A 20,440-nucleotide genomic window follows, 5' to 3' on the forward strand; every position below is an offset into this window, starting at 1 on the left:
CATCCCACTGGGTGGAGGGCAAAATGAGCAAGTGGCTGCATGGTGCTTAGTTGCTGGCTGGGGTTAAACCACGACAACCGTTGAGATCCAAACATGCAAGTTTTCCTCTTACACACCAAGGGGAACCCTTTTATCCTATTTTCTGCCTGATAAGCTAGATTATGCATGATCTTCCTATGTGTAATATTCCAAGCCCCCTTTTAGATGAAGTGCTACGGCCATGTATTTATGCGTTTCATTTCCATTCCAGGGTTGCTCTTCATTGGTAAAAGGGATGTTTCAAATTAGTGAGGGAATGAGTAGGGAACTATTCATATCTGTGACATACTCACTTGATGGTAGGCGAAACAGGTTGTTCACTAACAAGTGGTTTGCATTGCTTTACAGTATGATTTGCTACACATTGTGCTTTGATGTTTAGCAAACAAATTGGTGCGCTCTTCTTGCCAAACATCTGCGAATGAAAGGGACATGCAACTCTGTACAGCTTAGTACACGCCTGAAATGATGCGTCAGAGTCCATAATGACCTCTCCGCCATGCATGCATTAATTTGCATGAGTCCTAAAATCAAGAAAGCATCAAACAGCCATTTAATAGTGTATTTCACGTGTCACTTAAATTTCACATGAGGTTCTGATCACATTATAACTCTTATTTATCAAATAAATTCATAGTGGCTTGTGATATTGGCTTGTACCAGTTCTCTCCAGAGTCCTGTGTAAAGGTCAACGTAATGATGCACATTCAAACATAATTTGTATGTTCCGTCTTTAGAAAATTTCCTAGAGGAAACACAGTTTTTGGCCCTTTATCATGTCTAGTCACAAAACTCAGTTGGTATATTTGACAAAACCCTCCCTGACAGCTTTAGCTACTGGTGTAAGTTTGGCATAGACCTACAGTATGTATGGCAGTTTTGTGGTAGAGTACTGGGGGAGGTTTTCACCTCGTGTCTCACTTGTACACACTTAAGAAAATCTCTATATATGGCTTTTCAGACAAAATCAAGCAAAAGCTGAGCAGACTATTCATTTAATCTGGACTTTATTTTGCCTTGTTACTTATAGGCTTATTGAAGCTTTGAGGAGAATAAGATCACCTGGAAATGGGAATAGAAGTTTTGTCCAGAAGAGTAAACTGCAACAGAGTTTAAAAGACACAATGCAATCCGCATGCTCCTGCTCCTCAAGGTGCTTTGTGCTTGGAAGGGATGAGAGTTTAGAATAAAACCTGATTTCGTAAGACAAGCCTGAGCATTGCAAACCTGTTTCTTACTGCCTACCTCCATAGCGATGTCTTTCTTGAGTGCCAGTGCACCACGGCCAGCACCTAGGAAGGCTGGGCCCCAGAGAAACCCAGCCAAGCTAGGAGGGGGTGACCTTGGGTGGACAGCAGAGAAATGAAGGGATCTTAAATTCACCTCCTTCTGGGGCTCCCATACCTGACTCAGCACTGCCAGGAGACGCCTGCCTCCGCTTAGGATTTGCTGCCCTGGATTATCCTCCGAGGGAAACACCTATCCTGTTTCTTACAAAATGGGAATAGTGTCATTCTTCTTTTGAAATGCAGTTAGAGGAGGAAAGGCTGCTTTGACCTCCCTCTGCACATTGCTGGAGGAGATGCCCAGTGCTCAGAAGACCACAGTGCAACTCCACTCTTTCCTGAGCAGTGGTACAAAACTGTAAATCGTACTTAAAAGGCACCTGTAAAAAAATATATAAAAAAAAAGATTGCACTGTATGGGTATCAGTATCAACTGACAGAGATTTTACCAGCCGTGAGAGCTATGAGGCATCTCTGTACTGCCTTTGCACAGCTGTGCCTGTGCCAATGTACGAGGCACCTGTGCCAAAAATCCTTTTGCATTTTCAGTTCCTCTCATGAAGGTGCTTTTAGTAACACGTAAAGAACTCGTCTCTCCTCTCAAAGCAGTTTCACCTCGAGGTGGCTCCTACCATGAGCAAAGCTGCTACCAAGCTATGTGGGCAGCCCCACTTTTGCATGTCACAGCACAGGGCTGTGCTATGGGGAAAGATAAGCAGCCGGAGAGCTGCTGTACTGGCGAGCATCACCGCGGATCGCGTGTCCCTCCTGCGTTGGCGGTGGCATGTGCTGGGTCGCGTGTGTGCCTGCCGATCCCTGGGGCAAAGCGGCAGAAGGGAGGAGGCAAATCAGAGAGCTGAAGATGTATCGCTTATACGTGCAATGACTTCAAAGCTCTTCTCCATACCAATGAATATTTCATTAGCTATCAACACATAAAAATTAATGATTTTCAATAAAATTGGGTCTCATGCGACACACCCATTTGCTTCATAGGATTGGTCTATCCTGATGTGCCCCCAGCGCGCAGCAGAAACATCCAAGCTACCTATATACCAGTAGAGATACAACTGCAGCAGCATCTTGCTGGGTTACAAAAGTCACGCAAGAAACAGGTAAATATCTGGTAAGCGTATTTTCACTCAGCTCCATCTCCTGAGCTAGGATGCTAGCAGCACCTGTGGCAGCTATGTTTAGAGCTCTTGGCTAGATTTCACTGCTGGAAGCCCAGACAAGATGATGTGTGGGCTACAGTCACACTTCAAAAACATCCTTATTTAGCAGATACAGGATGGGAATGGAAGAATAAATTTTGTAATGTTATTCAATTACTAGACCATCTCTCTGAACAACCTGAATGTTTATAAGAACATAAAGAACGTGAATGGAGGCTGTTTACACCTCAGTACTGGGGGCGTTCAGCAAACAGCCACTTGATTCATGCTGGCCATCAGCTATCAGAGGTGAATCAGTTCCCACAACAGCAACTGGTGGGAGAAGCAAACTTGCTTTCTACGACTGGTTTGTGAACAGGACCCCTGCTACAGGGGCTCAGTGCACTGACAACAGTTGCTTTCTGGCACACAGCCATTGAATTTATGTGCAGCTGCCCACAAAGAGCCTTGCCTAATGACTAACCTGGGCTGGCCAGCCTGCTGCTATGGCCCAGACATATGGGACTTGTTAAAGAAGGACACTTCTCTGGAAAGAGTTTTCAGAGTCATGGAAAGAAAGTCACATTCTGACTTCTCCCTTTGACTCTCTCAAAGGGACCAGAAAAATTCAGTCTGGATATTCTTTATTTGACAATGTAAAGATAGAAATCAAAGAAGAAACCCTAATGATGAAAATTCCCTGAAATCTTGGTTTTTCTCTATTAAATTAGTTAACAGCCATATGTGGACCATCTATCCGTCCAGAAAACAAACTATTCATTACTCGTAGGAAGAGGTTACTGGCTGAACTACCTCCCACGTACAAAGCAAATGTTTTACAGTTATAAAAAAACCCAGCAGCTCCATCTGGACAACTTTCAGCAATGCACTCACTACTACTCAATGTTTGTCAAGGACCAATGTTCAATACTCTCAACCTCGCAAGGCTTTTACATGTATTCCCTGTATTCGCATCTCCAGTCTGGTAAGCTAGACAGTCCAGCATCTAAAAGACAAACAAACTGTCTTGCCCCAGTGTTTATTACTTACTATCACAGTATGTGATGTTTCTGCCTTACTCTTCCAAACTAGAAAGTTTTATAGGTAACCTGGATGATATTACCTGCACCATTTGGAAGGACTATGTATATTGGGTTATTTTCAGTTTGGGACATTTGATGGAAGCCTCCTTTCTCAACCTGCATTGCCCCTTTGCTCCTTATGAAGAAAAAAGAGGTGTCTTTTGTGAATCAGAAAAGGCCGTTCTTTCCCTAGAGACCTTTGAGTACTTCACTCTTAGCCAAACAAAACTAGTGGCCAGCTGATAAATAAGATTTACAAGAGAAAGTAAGCACACAATTTTTAACATCTTCAGATCTTTTCTGTCTGTCTTTCGTGTGTGGAGAAGGGGAGAAGATCTGTACAAGTGCACAGTGCTAGGACCATTATGCAAAAGGGGAAACTCTCTTTCACAGTACTGCAAGTCATGTTGCCGCAATAGGCTTTGATCTAACCCCAAGATACCATCTCATAAGGAGGGTTTGTTCTTTTCCGGCTATTCACATGAGCATTTTCAAGCCATTTTTAGCTGACCAGTTTCTGGAGTATATTTAAGCAAGCCCTGCAGGCATGTGGGTGATTTCTGTTTTGGGATGGTTCGTGCTCCCCTGTGACAGTCAAATCCCCCTTGCTGTGCACGGAATGAAGATCTAGCCTTTGCTGAGTGCTTCTCTCAGGGAAAAAAATATCCACACGGAGCCACTCTGCAGCCATTCATCAGCACTTAGAGGTTCCCTGAGCTGGTGCGTGCAGGCTGCAAAATGTGGTGGGCAGATCTCTTTCTGCAGAAGTGCATCTATCCCAGCCTGCTGAAGTCGCTCTGGGTATATCTGAAGGGAGGATTTGGCCTGTTCAGATTGCAAGTAATTGCAGTAGATTGCTGAGCCACACGTGAAATTTAAGAAGTGGAGTTTAGTCTTGATTTATTTTCAGCAGTGCAAAGTCAGAGTAATTCCACAGACTTTGTTGGACTTGAGGAGATTTTGTTCTGATGTTACAGAGGAAGATCTGTCCCTGGGAGACTAAGGTGATGCAATCACATTTCCTACTAGGTCTTCAATTAAGCTAACTTCAGAATTACGCTCCTACACAAAACCAATCTTAAGGAAGAGAAGCACCTTTACTGGGCTATTCACTGACATAATTGATAAAAGTACTTTCAGTGACCCCTCACGTTAAAACCCATTCTTTGCATTCCCTATAATGATCCTTAAAAGGTTTTATTGACTGGAAGGATATTACAGCTGACGTTATCCATTGGGTGTTCTCAGTGCGGAATACATCGTCGATATGTTTTGATGATAAAAAAATGAATGGGCCTAATGTAAAAAAGTGAGCTCATGTTGCTGGCCTTCCAGCCTGGCAAAAAGCCACTAAATGAAAAAAAAAAAAAAGAAAAAAAAAAAGACATTAAATGCACGGAATGAAGGCATGAACAAAGCCAAAACATGTCTGGAGGATGGCCATGGCCACGGCTGGCAGCGTGCTGGGCACTGGCAGTGCCCTTTGGGGATGAGCTGGGCACACTCCTGCACCTCAAAGGCTTTTTCTGCCGCAGAGCAGTGTAGGCAGCTAAGGTACATTCAGGGAGCTCAGTTCATGGCACACCATGCTCTGCCAAGCAATGCAGAAACAGCCTCGGATTGTCAATATATATGTAGCACCCAGATAACTGGGATTACATGTAACTTTATTGCATTAGGCACCATCTGCTCTAACAAGTCTATAATTTACAGAGTAGCCAGCTCAAATTTCTGTCCCAGTTTCTTATAGAAGAGAATAAACAAGCTTGAACAATCTAGTCTAATGGAAAGAAAGAGGGGATGGGATTGGTCTCAGGGAACACCAGAAAAGGAAAAGGGCATCTGAAAGGAAGAAATGGGAAGAAGCCATAGGTAAATTTAGGCTGGAGATGAAAAAAGGTTCTTTTACTCTCAGAAGAATAATGGTTTGAACTGAGCCTGCTGCAGGAGGGAGCAGGGAGAGAGGGAAAACTACACAGCTTCAAGAAGGAGACTGATACGTTTATGAAAAGATCAAACACCACAGCGCCCGCAATATCGGGGGCAGGCAGGGTGACCCAAGGGTCTTGTTCCAGTCCCATGTTACTAAGCTGTCTAGGCTGCCACCCTGAAGTATCAAAGAAGGCACACTGACTGCTTCAGGGAACTGAAACAACCAATGTAACAGGAGAAATCATTTCACTGAACTTCAGGTGCAGCCTCAGTTTCCCTGGGGTTGATTCTCAGTGATGAAGGCAATACCTATGGTCAGAGCTGGACACAGGGTGAGTTGCTGTACTATACCTGGGTCTGGGCGATGGCTGGGAATAAGTAACAGCTAATAATGAAGGCAGTATACTCTCCTACTTTGTTTTTTCCCCATTTCATGCAGATCAGAAGGGGGAAGAGAGTAGCATTTCCCAGAGGCCTCCTCTGAATATCCTCCAGACTAGTGCAGATGCATTACTGCAGTAGTGGTATTATACTGGTGTCTCACTAAAATCAAAGTAATGGAGCTTGTGTAATGCTGCACAAAAATTTAAGGCTGCTCCCAAACTGGACTGTGCACACTCTCTGGGCTTTTCTGTCCACAAGGTGAATGCACATGCAGGTTTCATCCTTCATTTCTGCACACACCTGTGAGCTCTCTGTGACCCCCACAAATGGAGATATGCATGTTCTCACAGGTGCTGGCATGAAGGCAACAAACACTCCTCTGCTTATCTGCCACTCAGTAGTATAAAAACACCAGTGGAAGCCCAAACTGAGATCTTTCTTAGTCCTTTAAAATTCTCTAGTCCTTCTGGAACAGATTGAACAACCCTAGCACTATTCAATGCTTTCTATCTTCAAAGTGCTTAATAAACATTAATTAGGAAATCTGGAGAAGCATGTTTTTCAAGTGCCCCGCTGTACCAATCCTGATCAATACCTTGTTTTTTTATATAGACAACACATCTAAACATATACATTGAACAAGACATGACAACTACCTAACTGCTTCTGCTCAGCTACAGTGAGGCCAGCAAAAGACATTTATAAACTATTACTTAGCTGGGCTCCCAAATAGAAGTTGTCCTTACAAAAAGGTATCTATATTGGAAGGGAAAGTGCAGGAGGGAAAAGGTGCAGGAATCCCCTACCATGTCTGCAAACTGCCTGGGTGGTGGTGCCCCCTGCTCCAGGTCAAGGTGGGCATCAGTACTGGAAAAACAGGGGGTTGGAATAACAAGGGGCAGAGAGAGGAGATGAGCAAGGCCTGCTCTTCACTGCTCTTTCACTGTCTCTGAAGGACAGTATGACTCTTACCAGCTAAGTGACTGTAGATACTGCCATTTTAGGCAATGGACATTTTCATCCCCAAACCAAAGTTGATATTCTGTGCTACTTTGTGCCTAGATTTTTTGCTGAATGTAAATAACCACCTTGCTATTTGGTCCCTTGCAAACATAGGCAACAATTTGAATGATGGACTTGATCCATACAGAAGAACAAGGCTACTGCTATTTCACAGAATCATTTAAATAGAATTTTGCAAAATTATTTAAATAGTAATGATTAATTTCTGTGCAGATGAACCAAAACTCTCTGCAGCTTTTCTGTTATAGAAATGTTTTTAATAGAAAAGTGTCTGCAACACAAATAAATGCAAGGAGCTGAGAAGAAAATTAAAACTTGTAAAATGAACTGACCTTTGCAACTATCTAGATCACTTTGCGTTTGAGGCAATCTGTCTCTGCCACCAACTAGAGTAAGAAAGACCACTGATTTCCAAGCAGCTGCTTCTGACTTTCTCCACCCACAAAGAGACTGCAGAGCCAGACCCTGCTCTTTACAGAATAAATGCAACCCACTGTAAGTGGACTGCACAGGGCGGTCCCAGACTTCCCATGCTCTAGGTGTGCAACGGGGCAAAACCATACAGAGGCAGAGCAACCAGCAAATCGTGCACACCTTGATGTCTATGCAATGATTCGATTTTGTGCAGTTTGGGAGCTAAGTGGCTTTAGACAATTGTAACGGGACAATTTCCGCAGAAGGGTTTGAGTTCAGCCAGTCTCCACACTAACTTCCCAGGGCTCAGAGCAACTGAAGGGAAGAACCAGGTTAGCCTGCACGTCCTGCTTCTTGGGAGCATTAGCATCTTTCATGAGGTTTCATGCTACTGCCTCAAAAAGCAAGCACCAAAGAAGGCACCATTTCTCCACCTGGGACCTCTTTGCATGGCCTCTTTTCAAAGGCCACAATGAGGAATGTCCCTATTTCCCCACTCTTGCCTTGCACACAGCTGGGATCAGACCCTTTACATCAGACCCCCTGTTAATGTTTCACTCCATCACCTGGCCTTAGCTTGGGGAATGGATGCTGTGATGCTCATCTCCACAAATGCTCTCTGACATGGCTATTTAGCCAACAACTCTCCAAGACGGACAAACCAGGAGCATCATTCTCCAGCCCAGCCATACTGGGGGTGGTGGGTGGCCACGTGCCTGCTGACAGAGGGGACACCGGAGTCAGAGTGAGGTGAGCATGTGGCAGGACCACCCCAGCAGATGCCATCTTCTCCCACCCCCAGTTCTGCCCACGCTGACCTACTGCGTGTCTCGCCTTCACGGCACGGCTCTCCCGAGCGGGGAGCTGTGTGCTGCTTAGCAACCCCAGAGCACGATAAATATTTAGCAGTAAGTATGGGGGGTGCAGAGAAGGAAGGACAGAGGTAGCAGAAATCAGACGGTGCAGCCACAGGAGTGGTGGCAGCACAGCTGCGAGGGGCTCGAGGGCGGCTGCCAGCGATCGATGTCCGCCCGAGGAGCGAGGAGCGTCACAGCTCTGCAAAGAGGGACCCTGCCTGCACCCTTTTGCCTCCCAGCAGTGTGGCTGCACGGCAGCAAACACACAAGGTGGGGGTGTGTGTGATGTGACCTCCCTTCAGAGCAGTGTGGCCCGCCGAAACCAGCTGGTGTGGACAAGCACCCCTGAGCCTTCCTTTAGCAAGACCTGCTCTCAGCTAGGGCGTGGAAAAGCTGAGATTTTGTTTGCACACCAAGTTGTGACTAGTTAGACAAAGGTGTGAAACTAATGCACATAAATTACAGCGGGAAATAACACTGCCGCCGTCAGATGCCTCCTTACCTCTGGCTGAGAGTCCCTACACAGGAGGAAGCGCATCCGAGCGCAGCTCCTGCCATTCCCTGAGCTCTACCTTTCCCCAGGGTCTCTGCACACACAAGGCCCAGTTAGAGCAAGGCATCAAAATCAAAGTCAGCAGAAGCCACGAATTAGAGAAGCCAAGGGTGACACCAAGCCAAGGCTGCTGGCCAGAAGCGTGCCGAAAGGTCAGGCAGGAAGGGGGTATCCATCTTCTGCGTGGTCATATCTGGGGCAATGTGGGGGTGATGCAGGAAATAAAGTTCCGCAGAAAACAAGAAAGGGCAGAGACTGGGGGGGAATAGCTCATGCACATGGGGCTGAGAGGTGTGCTGAACAGTCCTGATCATCCAGAAGGTGGCTGGATGCGTGTGGTGGGCAGGGCTCGGACTGGTGCTTAGCTGCTCCATGGTGAGGTCTGGCTTCTTGTCACCCCGAGGTGGAGCAGAATGAGTCTGGGCAGAGCCTGCCTGGGCATGTATGGGAGCTGCTAGGGCATTCCCATACTTTTCTGGCTTTCTCCTTCTAACTTTTAGGGTTTTAGAGCTCCTGCAAAGCCAGCGTGTCCACTGAACCCACTGGGAGCTGCAGTTGTTCGGCCACTGGAGACAGGCTTTACTGCTTTTACTCCAGATGCACTGCAAATCCTTTGTGGAAAGCGAAAGGGGGCAATAAAGGCACCCAGCAGGTTCCTATGGGATTCTTGTTGTGTAGAGGGAATTGATCTTGTTGGGTGACACAGAGCTAGAATAACAGATCTACACCTCCCACCCTACTATCGTGGGTACAATTTCCTCTGAGTCATAAAAAAAGATTGTCCCAGGCATCCCAGGATGCTTCTGCTGGGTTCTTGCAGGCTGTAACAAACACAGTCCTAAGCTCAGATATCCCAGATAATCAAGCCAAAAATTTTCTTCAAATGTCCTTGTACACTGTGCTGGGTACATCTCAGCCACAGCTGTGGGTTTTCACCAGCAGGGTCAGGCACAAGTGCCCTTGTGTCAGCTTGTAAAAAGTACAATTGGCTTAAAAATTAAATTAATTTCTAAGAAAACTTTATTTCTTTGCCTTGTAGGATTTTGAATATGTAAGAGTCCTGAGTTTGATGTCACTTTTTAGACTAGTAGGTAAAGAGAACCTTGATCTCATTCAGATTTCTTCAGAAGTTACGGCTGCAGGAAAAAATGTAATAAAAAACCTCATGGTAAACCTGGCAACTCTCCTATATGTCTCAAAGCTCTAGTATCCACTTGTATCTTCTAATTGTGCTGGGGTAAATCAGGAATATTTCAAGCAATACAATCAGACCAGCACGAGCATTACATTCTGGCACAAGCCTGTAAAATCCACCCATGGCTATTACAGAGTTGCACTAAGGCAGTAACTGTACAATACTTGAATCTATCACAAGACTTCTGCCCATTCGATGTGGTACCCTCATCCGCAGTAGAAAACAGGAAAATGGCAATTTTGTTTCTGGTAACAGTGAAAAGTTAATTAATCACAGGATAGACCATAATGCTCTACAGACATCACAAATTAGGAGTGAACAAGTGAAAAAATTATCCATAGGAGAGTGTTCTGTGAAACATTTGGACCACTTGTTTTACGCTAAGGACTAAGGCCTCCTTAAGGCTTCCAGTGCTCCCAGTTATGAGAAACAGTGGGGCATTTTACTCATTTATGACAACAAACTTCCTCCCTAGCAGAATGTGACTTTGGTATAACTTAAAAGAGACAGAGAAATCCTGCCCTGTAATAGTTATGCAAACATGTCGTGCTTATAAAAATCCCAGACTGACAGCACTGAAGAGCAGATCCTCCTGCTTATCTGACCGATGCATACTGCACAGGTAACAGCAAAACAAACTTTCCTGCACAGCACTGCCCATGCGGCTTGGCTCAGCCATCTCTCCGACTGGAAGGGTATTTTATCCACTTCACTCATCAGCCCTTGATCTCTCAAATGAACCTGCTAACAAGTAGCAGCAATACTTTTGCTATTCTATTTAAAAAATGAGGCCAACCCTTCCTCATCTTGATGCACCCAAAAAACGTAGGGCAGCGCCAACTATTAGTCCCCCATCCAAAATCCCCAATGATGCCATGGAATCAGCAGAAGAAATACAGCAGAGCTCTGGCATCTCCAGGGGGCTTGGGTCAAGTTGTAAAGCTGTTCAACAGCTTGTCTCATATACACTACCCTGGAAACTGTTGCACAACCAACACCCAGGCTTCCATACTGTTTGGAAGAACAACTGATTTTCCTTGTACTAGCACTCAGTTTTCATCAAGCAGGGCTACATTTAGTTTAACAAATAGTGATAGCTTTGAAAGCACAGCTCTAGCTGACTCTGTTAGAGCAGAAGTTTGGACTAGATGATCTCAAGCTGTCCCTTCCAACTTCAGCCATTCTGCGATTCTATGAACTCATTTCTTGATGGTTAAAAAATGGGATCTCCTGCAGAAAGATTGGTTGCTGGTTGCTCAGGGTATTTAAATTGTCCTAAGTAGATCATCTGCAACATCATTCCAAGGATGGGAGTAAATTCACCACTGGGACATGATTAGGCACAGAGGCTAAGCAACACATGGGGACATTGGGTTTTGGTTAGAGGTGACAGAAGACCTGGACAGTGGTGCTCAGCAGTAGATGCTGAACCTGTTGTTGATAAGCATCAACATTCAGCCAGTGGAAAAGATAATCAGTCTACAGTGTGACTGTCTTTTCCTTGCTTTTCCAAAATTTTGAAGTTTGTCTTTCTTTCAACTGCCCTCAGTGACGCTCCCAGGTCTTTCCAATGAAGACCATATTCCCTTTTGAATGGCACTTCTTCGGGCTTGACCCCTTTTGCAGAGCTGAACTGGTTTGACATCAATGAATTGCATCAAAGACACACAGATCTGCCCCCACAGACCTTCTTCTTCTTCCCTTTGAGTGTCCCCCACTCAAACAGTACTTTTTAACTCGGCTTTTCCACCAACTATCTCACTTTACCTTCTGAGTAATTACTGTCTTTCCAGGCACCTGCTGAGAATTAAGGCACCATTTCAGTACGAACCCTTCTAATGTGTCAGGGAGAATAGAAGAGATTAACAATCTCAATTCACCTTGACCTGTCTGTCTTCAGTCATGATGTGAATATCCACTTCAAAGCAATTAAGTAAGTTTAGGACACTGTTCCATCTTCTCTCCCTGCACTGAGAAGCATTGTTTTGTTGCAGTTAATAATGATTTTGGACTAGACTGTGCTTGGCCTCAGTGGCTCATAGGAGATAGCCATGTGGAGGACTACACAGTCCTTGCTCTTTGGGGAGTAAGTGGTACAAAATGGGCTGGGGAAGAGGTGCAGGGCCATGGCCTGCTTAGTGGGACATACGTCCCTGCACCATGGGACACGCTTACCACAGCCCCAACTCCCACTTTTTGCCCTCCTTAGGAAAGCCTCAGTGTTTTCCCCTCGCAAGCACCTGCCCCATTTGTTAAACAAAACCAACTTTCAGAACCTTGCTCCCACTACTGAAACTAGACCTTGCAGTATACAGGGTCCATAAATCATACACTAATGCCAAGTACCCTAGAAAATACCTGAGCAATGAATTTTAAGACAGTTTAAATATGACCTGTCATTTTATTTCTGTACAATGTTTTCTTCCATTTAATTATTATTGAAGGTGACCTCAGCACCTATTTAAGGAAATGCATATGTAGGCATTTATGGTACCTTTCTCTCAGGCTATGGGACACATACAAAACAGTGGCTTGACAAAGTTAGAATAGTGAGTAAAAGGTATATCATGTACAACTTTGCTATCATCAGCCTGCTTTCTTGGCTGACTTAGCAAGAGGGCTCTTTGGCAGCAAACCCTGCGGCACATCTGAGAGCAGAGGTATCCATCCTACCTAAAATCCAGCAGAGCCAAGGAGTCACATCCCTAGGCATAATGGGCTGCTCATGGGTCATCTCAGACCACATGGATGTTCTGGAGATACTAAGTACAGGTTTTTCACATGTTGGAAAACTATCTGAAACACCTCCTGCCAGGCTGCATAGCTGGTGCATCAGCTGGCATGGAGACCAGGATGCTCAGCTTTGCTTTCCCCTTTGAGGTTTGAAAGATGGCTCCAGTACCTTAGTTTTATACAGGGAGCCAGGGATTTATTCTTCCTGTTTATGCAAATATCTTACTCCCCTCACAGACACTGACACACCAGTGAGCTGCAGAAATAGGAGTACATACTGTAGGTCCCTCTCTCCCCCATCTCAGTTGCTTATTTACCAAACAACCCTTGTTAATCCTCTTTACTGTGTTTGCTTCCCAATTCCCTCCAGTCTTACTGTCTAACTATTATTCAGGTGCTTGAAGATGTTTAAAAAAAGCTTAAGACACAGTCACCTCCAGAGCTGAATAAAATCAATTGAACTCCACTGATTGTTTTTTGAATCCACACTGATTTACACCAGATGAAGGTTTTTTTAGAGCTGCTGGCATTCACGGTGCACTTGACCAAGTCCACAAACCGTGTAATAGTGAAATGATCCAGCTTCCTCTAGCTTGTGCTAGTTTATGAATTGTCCTTGGACCTTCTGCTTCTACTTCTTGGTGACAGTCTTCCAGGGAAAGAAATGGCAGGCTTCTACAGGCAGACACATGGTAAAGAAATACGTGCAGGTATTCCAGATTTTGAACCAGTTATTCGTCTGCTCTTGCCGTGTGTTACAGAAATCGCTAGTTGTGAGATCACTTTCCTTATCCATGAAATGAGCAGAAAAGTCCCACTGCTTACAGTGGGTCTGAGCCCTAGCCAGTGATTAAGCTTGTCCTAGAAATCTACAGATGTCACAGGCTGTGATTGCTGCCGGTGCTAAGTGCCAATCCTTAAATTTTTTTTAAAGTGGCATGGAAAAGTTTCTTAAGAGAAAATTTACATTTTGTAAGAAGAGGAAATACCCCTCTGTCACCAAGACCAGAGAAAATAGCTGTTCCTCCACTGCCAAACTGAGGGTGCTATCACCACATGTGTAACCATGCTGCAGCACAACACAGTATCACCTGCGATCTCCTCTGGTGCTTATCTATGCAGCAGCACACATCTGTACCTGGTGTGCCAGTCATGCAGTGTCCAACACTGCAGACACCAGCATCACATATAGGAAATTTAGAGGTTGCTGTAAGAGCCTTCGAAGAATCGCCCCATATGTGTCTTCCCAAGATTTTAACCTGTCTAGCAGTTCTGAGTATTAAAGCTGATTGACACATTTTGGTATTAGTTCCCTCATGGACCAGAGAGGTCAAATCCATCCACCGGAATGGACTTCAGCATTTCTTATGACCATTTCATATTGGGATAACCTGACTATTTCCAGGGGAGATGCAGGGATGAAGGTAGCAGCATGCTTGCTTGGTTCTGGTAGTTATTTTATACACAGAAACACCAATCCACTAGGTTGTACTTTATCACAAAAAGCCTTAGTGCCTAAAATTGGTCATATGCTGAAGTTTTAGCTTTTACGAGGGAAAACAAACCACCCCAGGAGAAACAGGTTTTATATAGATTGAATAAAAATACAGCTGAGTTATGTTACCTCGAGGACAGTCACTCCCTCTCCTGCTGCTACAGAAAAGCAGAGAGTTTGATTGGGTCTGGCCCTTTGAAACCAGGAAATGAGATTTTAACACAATAGGATTTTTCTTTTTCTTCCTACTTCAAGTTCAATTCTTATGAAAGTGAGGGATTAATACAACAGATCCAACCTTTATGCAAAGAAATCCCTGCTTGCACTTTCCTGCTAAAGTATTTAATTCTTGCTACACCCTACAACCAGATGACTGCTGTTATTTCACTCTTCAGTATCTCTTCAGTGGAGGTGGGAGACAGATTTGTCAGAGATGCTGCAGTGACAGAGGTCCCAATTCCTGGAGGTGTGCAGGAACAAGGGCCCGGGAGGAGGACTGCAGAGGAGAACTGGTGGGATGGGGGTGTGAGAAAGAACGGGGCAGAGCACGGTTGTGGAGCTGGAGGCTTGGAACACACTGGAGGGACTCTTGGCTTCAGCATCACCCAGATTAATCCCTTTACTCTCTCTCTAGCCACCTCTACCTCCCAGCAAAAACTAGAGTGGAGGATTTCTCACACTAGCTAAAGCCAATTCAGCTCAACAATACGTGATAATACTCTGTGTCAAAGGCAGAGATGCTTCTCTTGTGAAAAGCCTTATCTTATTTCCAAGCATTTATCAATAGATATCTTTTACAGTGGATTAAGGAACCTAAACTACTAGGGAATGCTGCCAGGCACTTTAGGGCATCCTTTTAGCAGAGCTGTTTTAGGAAGGACTCATTGATGAAAAGAAATGCTCTAGTTTTCTATAAAAATATAATTAATAAGATCTTATTTTATAGCTGTCCAGCCCACATCTGAGCAGTTTTCAGCTTAGCGTTTCTCAGCAGTATGAATGTCAACAATAAGAAGATCTAAGAGGAATTTTCACTTTTCCCTGAGCCTAATGCCTATTTAAGTGGCTGACTTGTACGTTGATATTCACACTGTTGACAAATAATGGGTGTCTTCATCAAGTATCGGTATTATTCTTCTCTGACATGAAGCATGAGACTGTTATGTGAACTCCCAAAGCCTTTTCAAGGCAGCTCTGAATTTGTATGCTTAAATTTCTTTTCCGTTCCTCCCATCTACCAGCATCACAGCAGATTTGAAGAGCAATTCCTCGCTAGCCACAAGTTGCCCTGGAGAGTTACTGCTCCTGTAGGTGTATTTTGCAGCCTTGGCAGAAATCATTCACAATTTGGCACTAGGCAGACCAATACAATAGCTGTTTTTGAAACTCATACAACTTTCCACATGGAATTGGATCAATCCCCTATGAGCAGCCAATGGTAGATTAGGAACTACAAGTAAGAGATTTTGCACTGTGGTACCAATCCAACTGGACTCCAATCTCAGTCATCCAGAGATGATTTTTTAAAAGTGCAGTTGCTAGAGTGAAAGCTTTCCAACTCCTCAAAACTAATAAGCATTCATTTTAGCTAAACTAGAATAGCAAAGGTACTTATGTAAATTTAGTAAGAAATTAAATACAGGCTTCTGTCTTCTCGTTTGAATTCTCCCTTTTTGATGCTCTTGGATACACCATCCTTCAAATCCTGCATAAATTTTTCAGACAACCACAAAGCATGTGCAATGCTCCACCATTGCAATATCCCTGATAAGGCTCATAAAAAAAATCTTGCGATTACTTTGCACGCAGATAACATTTTTCATGAAAGGTACTTCCATTTCTTTTCCTTTTTTTCCCCCAAAATATCACTCAAAAATCACAAAGTTGAGAAAAACATCATTTAACCCAAACCACAATTCAGATGTCACTGCAGTATATCATGAGTTATAGATTGCATATTGTATTCTCTACTGCAGGCTGGGTGTCCCAGCTGTACTAACAGCTCCTGCCCAAGACTCCCATGGTATAAAACAGTGACACCATGAAGCCACGACTGTGGGGTGTTGTCAGAGCTGTACTGAAAACAACAGAGGAGAAAAGAAACTCCATCCATCTGGGCTACAATTCCCACAAGTTACTTTCTTCTCTAAATCAAGACTGTGGACTTGCAGTTGGAGCCTTCATACAGAAATGTTCAAGTTTTGACTTTTCCCACCAGAAATATGAAATATTACTTAGGTGAAGAAATTATCCCCACTCCCATTTTTCTATGTAACTTTCTAACTACCGGAGGCCTATGCAAGCACATCTATTGCAAAGACAGTGAGCTGAAATCGTTACTACACATCGTGTTGTACATAAGCTTCACACAGGCTTTTATATTAAAAGAGACAAGTTTTGAATTTTATTTGAATACTACCAGAAGTGGATAGCACAGGTTTTCCTACCTCTACACTTGGCCAAGCCAAAGCTATTGACATTCCCCAGCAACCTGCAGCAATTTGACTTTGTGGAAGTTCTTATTAATCTGAACATTGTGGCTCTGTCCCATTTCTAGTTTTTCGCCTCCTCCTGCCCATGACTGTGCATTGAACCTCACCCTTTACATAGGCAGGATACAGTACGTAAAGTGACTTTCCAGTGAAAACACACATTGACTACCGGATGTATTTTGCCTTTAGGATGCCTTTAAACAGAACACGGTGTCAGCCAAGTCTTGGGACAACCTTTGTGGGGCTGCATTGCCCTAAGCATAGTAAAAGCATCTGGAGTCTTACCTTTTTATGGCTTTGTAGCAAATGATGACAACTACGAAGAGGAACACTAGTGTGGCGCAGCATACTGCAATGATAATAACCAGGCCTGGCCACCAGGTCTCTTCAGTGGGACAAAAGGTAGACTTGGGAGCTGTAAAAACAGTGTGGAAAAATACATGAGTTCTCCCAAATGAACAGTGTATAATCAGATACGCTTCAGTCACCCATGCAATAGTACTATGCCACGGCCATAGATACATGCGAAGAGGTTATTTCACATTTAGGACCCATTTTTTTTCCAAGCAATCAACTCCTCTGTTTGATACTAGATATTTCTTGACATGGTCCCCAGATGACCAAGCTCTCTGTGTCAGTGCTGTCCACAACTGGTGCTCAGCACGAAACAGAAAGGCTCAGCTCTGCTACCCATGGGAAACCTCTTCTCCCTCTGCATGTGCCATCTCCTGCTGCATCAGATTTAGAGAGAGATGTTGGGACTTTCAAACCCCATTAGGGGAGGTTTATCAGGAAGCTGCAGCAGTGCCTACCAATCAGTATTGTCAGCCACTATCATTTTAACCTTGGAGCGAGGAAGGGGGATTTGTTTTAAAAGAACAGGAATTTTATTACACTTATTAATTGCTTTTAGAGGACTATAGTTGACAAGCTTCTCTCCTGTTACATTGTCTTTGAATTGTAAGTAAGTCCAATAGTTAAGAAATGTTAACAAGAAGAAATGTTAACTTGTGAAAATACAAGCAAGTATTATTACATTTTTTCTTACTCGATTTAGGGCTAGACTTGTCTATGTAAGTACTGCTCAAAACAAGCAGTATTTTGCATCAGAAGGAATACTGGTAGCATTTAGTTAAAATATTTTCCGTCAGGGCCATATTCCTTTTCCCATGCTTTGAGGGGACACTTGCTTCCTGAAGGGTGGTGAGCAAGAGACAATGCCATGTGCAGTACCAGTGTACTGCAGGGGGGAAGAGACCCTTAACACAGTGTGTGCAACCCCAAAAACTCCATGAGAAACTGGGTCACTTTAAATGAAGTTTAATAATGAATCAGTCAACGGGACTATCTAAATCTACATGTTCAGTTAAGTAGGGGAGAGAATTAAATATAGCAAAAGGCGCTTTTTTTTGGTGAGTCTAATTATTTGATCCGATATATCCTGTGTTCTGAACTTCCTGTTATACACATCACAAATAGCCGCACAAGTTCAAATATGGCATCACACCTGCATCATTTATTGTAATCTGACATCTCCTGTGCCTCTCGTGTTTGATTAGGAAAAGACATACACATACTCTTCGGTTAACCCTCATTAGGTTAAATCCTGAAGTACACAATTACTGAGAGAAGATTTTTTCCAGTTGCATGATCTATAGAAGAACTAGCAACATTCACTCCGAGAAATCTGCAGGAACACCTTAGAAAAAGACTAGGTAAAGAACTGTAAGAAGCAATCAAAATAATAAAGCCAACAGCTTGATAATTTATAGGCAGTTCAGCATTTGGTGCCACATAAGAGGTCCTATCTTTCTCACGTGCATCAGCCTTCAACACATGCTATCAGCATGATCATACTCGTCTAGCAAAAATTGTCTTCAATTTATTGTATATATATTGACTGTGAAGGTGGGGGTTTTTGTGTTTGTTTGGGTTTTTTTTTCCTACGAGAGAGAAAAATAAAGCTGAAAAATCAAGTGATTTGAAGAACAAGTGGTTCCTGGCTCCTGTTTTGACAATGTGTCCACTCCCAGACTATCTCAGCAACTGAATTTCTACTTTATTACTATGTCAGCTGCAGAAGTCAGTTTTCAGTGGGTGATGGAACTATTTATTGTGTTGTGATAAAGCTAATGTTTTTAATATTCTCTGAAAGTTTTCAATATTGTTATTTTCTAAGATTCCAGAACAGAAGGCATTTCAAAGATGACAAAATGTTTGCATGAAGGAGCAGGCAGTGTCAGGGCCAACTCTACGCTCCTGGTGTTGTCCTGAAAAACACAAAAGGTTGCAGTGAAATCAAAGAAAACACATCCATCAGCAGATGCCACGTAAAATTAGATGAGACCATAAAAAAATGGGGCAAGTACATGTATCCTTCGCTAGTCCTTGTTCTTCCTTAAAGGCAGGATCAACCAAACTAGTCGTAAAGCAAAATGAGATGGTGAGACTGGGTTATTCCTCAGCACAACAAATGAGACTGACAAATGGCAGAGACAGGGTATAAAGCAAGGCTTGCCACGTGCCTGTGCACCGCGTGCTCCTTGATGGTTTATCGCAGCATTTTTACATGGAGAATAAACAGATAGACGTGGGATTGAATAGTGAATATGACTCCTGACAGCCTGTATGTAGTTATTAATGACAGGAAATAAGAATTGCTGATGTGGAGGCGACCCCTAATCCACCTGGCTCAGTTCCCTTCCCTACTGATCCAGACCAGGCACTCAGAAAGAAGCGTAAGAAATCACACTGGAAGCTATCAAAGTCAGTTTCTTAGTGGCTGGTGGGTTTATATAGCTTTAAAAATTCTTTTCTATTTCTACCCCTTATTATTGCAGTGCTAGGTAATCTTGTTTTCCTTAGAAATGTCCACTCTTTTTCCAATAAGCTCCTAGTTGCATGCTCTTTTCTGCATTTCTCAGTAGGCATTCCCATAGCCCTCATTACCGTGGCATCCTTAATGCATTTCTCCTCAGAGTTATCCTCTGAGGAAGAGCAGAGCTGCTTTTCATCCCCTTGTGCTGATGGGAAACCCAAGCCCGGCCCGCACGGATGCCTCTGTGTGCAGCTGGGAAAGTCAGCCGAGAGGGGAACTTCCCAAAAAGCCAGCAAGGTGCCTGGGAAGCGCCATGTCCTCAGAGAGGTGCCTCTTGGTGAGTCCCACAGTGAGCTCTTGATGTTAGGGAGGCGTTGATGTCTCTGTCCCCTTGGGCTAGGGCTCACAGCTCTGCTCCCTGGGGCAGCCCTGGGCTGGGGCGGTTCTTCGTCCTGTGCCTGGGTCCCAGACCCTAGCTCATCACTGGCAGCGTAGAAAGAACAGGTCGCACCCGGGAGGGGCTGAGCCTGCATGTGTCATGCCCTCAATCAGAAATTATCCTGGGGTGAGGACACCTGCAGCACCCTCTTGCAACTGTGCCACTTTGCATGGAATAGCAATGCATTTCTCGGGAACTCTCTGGAGGAGCGAAGACATGGGTCCCAAACCCTCCTCTACGGAGAAATTATTACAAAAAACACCGAGCAGAAGATGTCCCACACTACCAGTAACAATGACAATGTCCAGTTGTTTCATTGTCTTACAAAACCCTTGACAAAATGCAGGAAAACACTTCAATTCTCATGGTCACCTCCTTCTTTGTACCACCTCTTTCAAACCCATTATAAACCCCCAAAATGTGTATGGTTTCAGAACCCAATTGTGCCCTTTCCCTTGTCATGTAAAGAAACAGCCAGCCACGTACTGCCATCATTCACAGCAGTGTATTTGGGGAGCGGAGGACATCCCTGGGCACAAGGAGT

At 44.0% G+C, this 20,440-nt stretch overlaps 1 protein-coding gene across 1 annotated transcript in view; it reads right to left on the minus strand.

Annotated features, from left to right (window-relative positions):
- The window catches only part of PRIMA1 (proline rich membrane anchor 1), a 56,632-nt gene that overhangs the window by 3,239 nt on the left and 32,953 nt on the right, over positions 1–20,440 (minus strand). Inside the window, exon 4 of the mRNA XM_010584019.1 lies at positions 16,925–17,054. Coding sequence (XP_010582321.1) covers positions 16,925–17,054 — 130 coding nt within the window. The remainder of the gene's footprint in view (positions 1–16,924; positions 17,055–20,440) is intronic.

This window comes from Haliaeetus leucocephalus, unplaced genomic scaffold, assembly GCF_000737465.1.
Source record: "Haliaeetus leucocephalus isolate CR32 unplaced genomic scaffold, Haliaeetus_leucocephalus-4.0 Scaffold932, whole genome shotgun sequence".
Taxonomy (NCBI): domain Eukaryota; kingdom Metazoa; phylum Chordata; class Aves; order Accipitriformes; family Accipitridae; genus Haliaeetus; species Haliaeetus leucocephalus.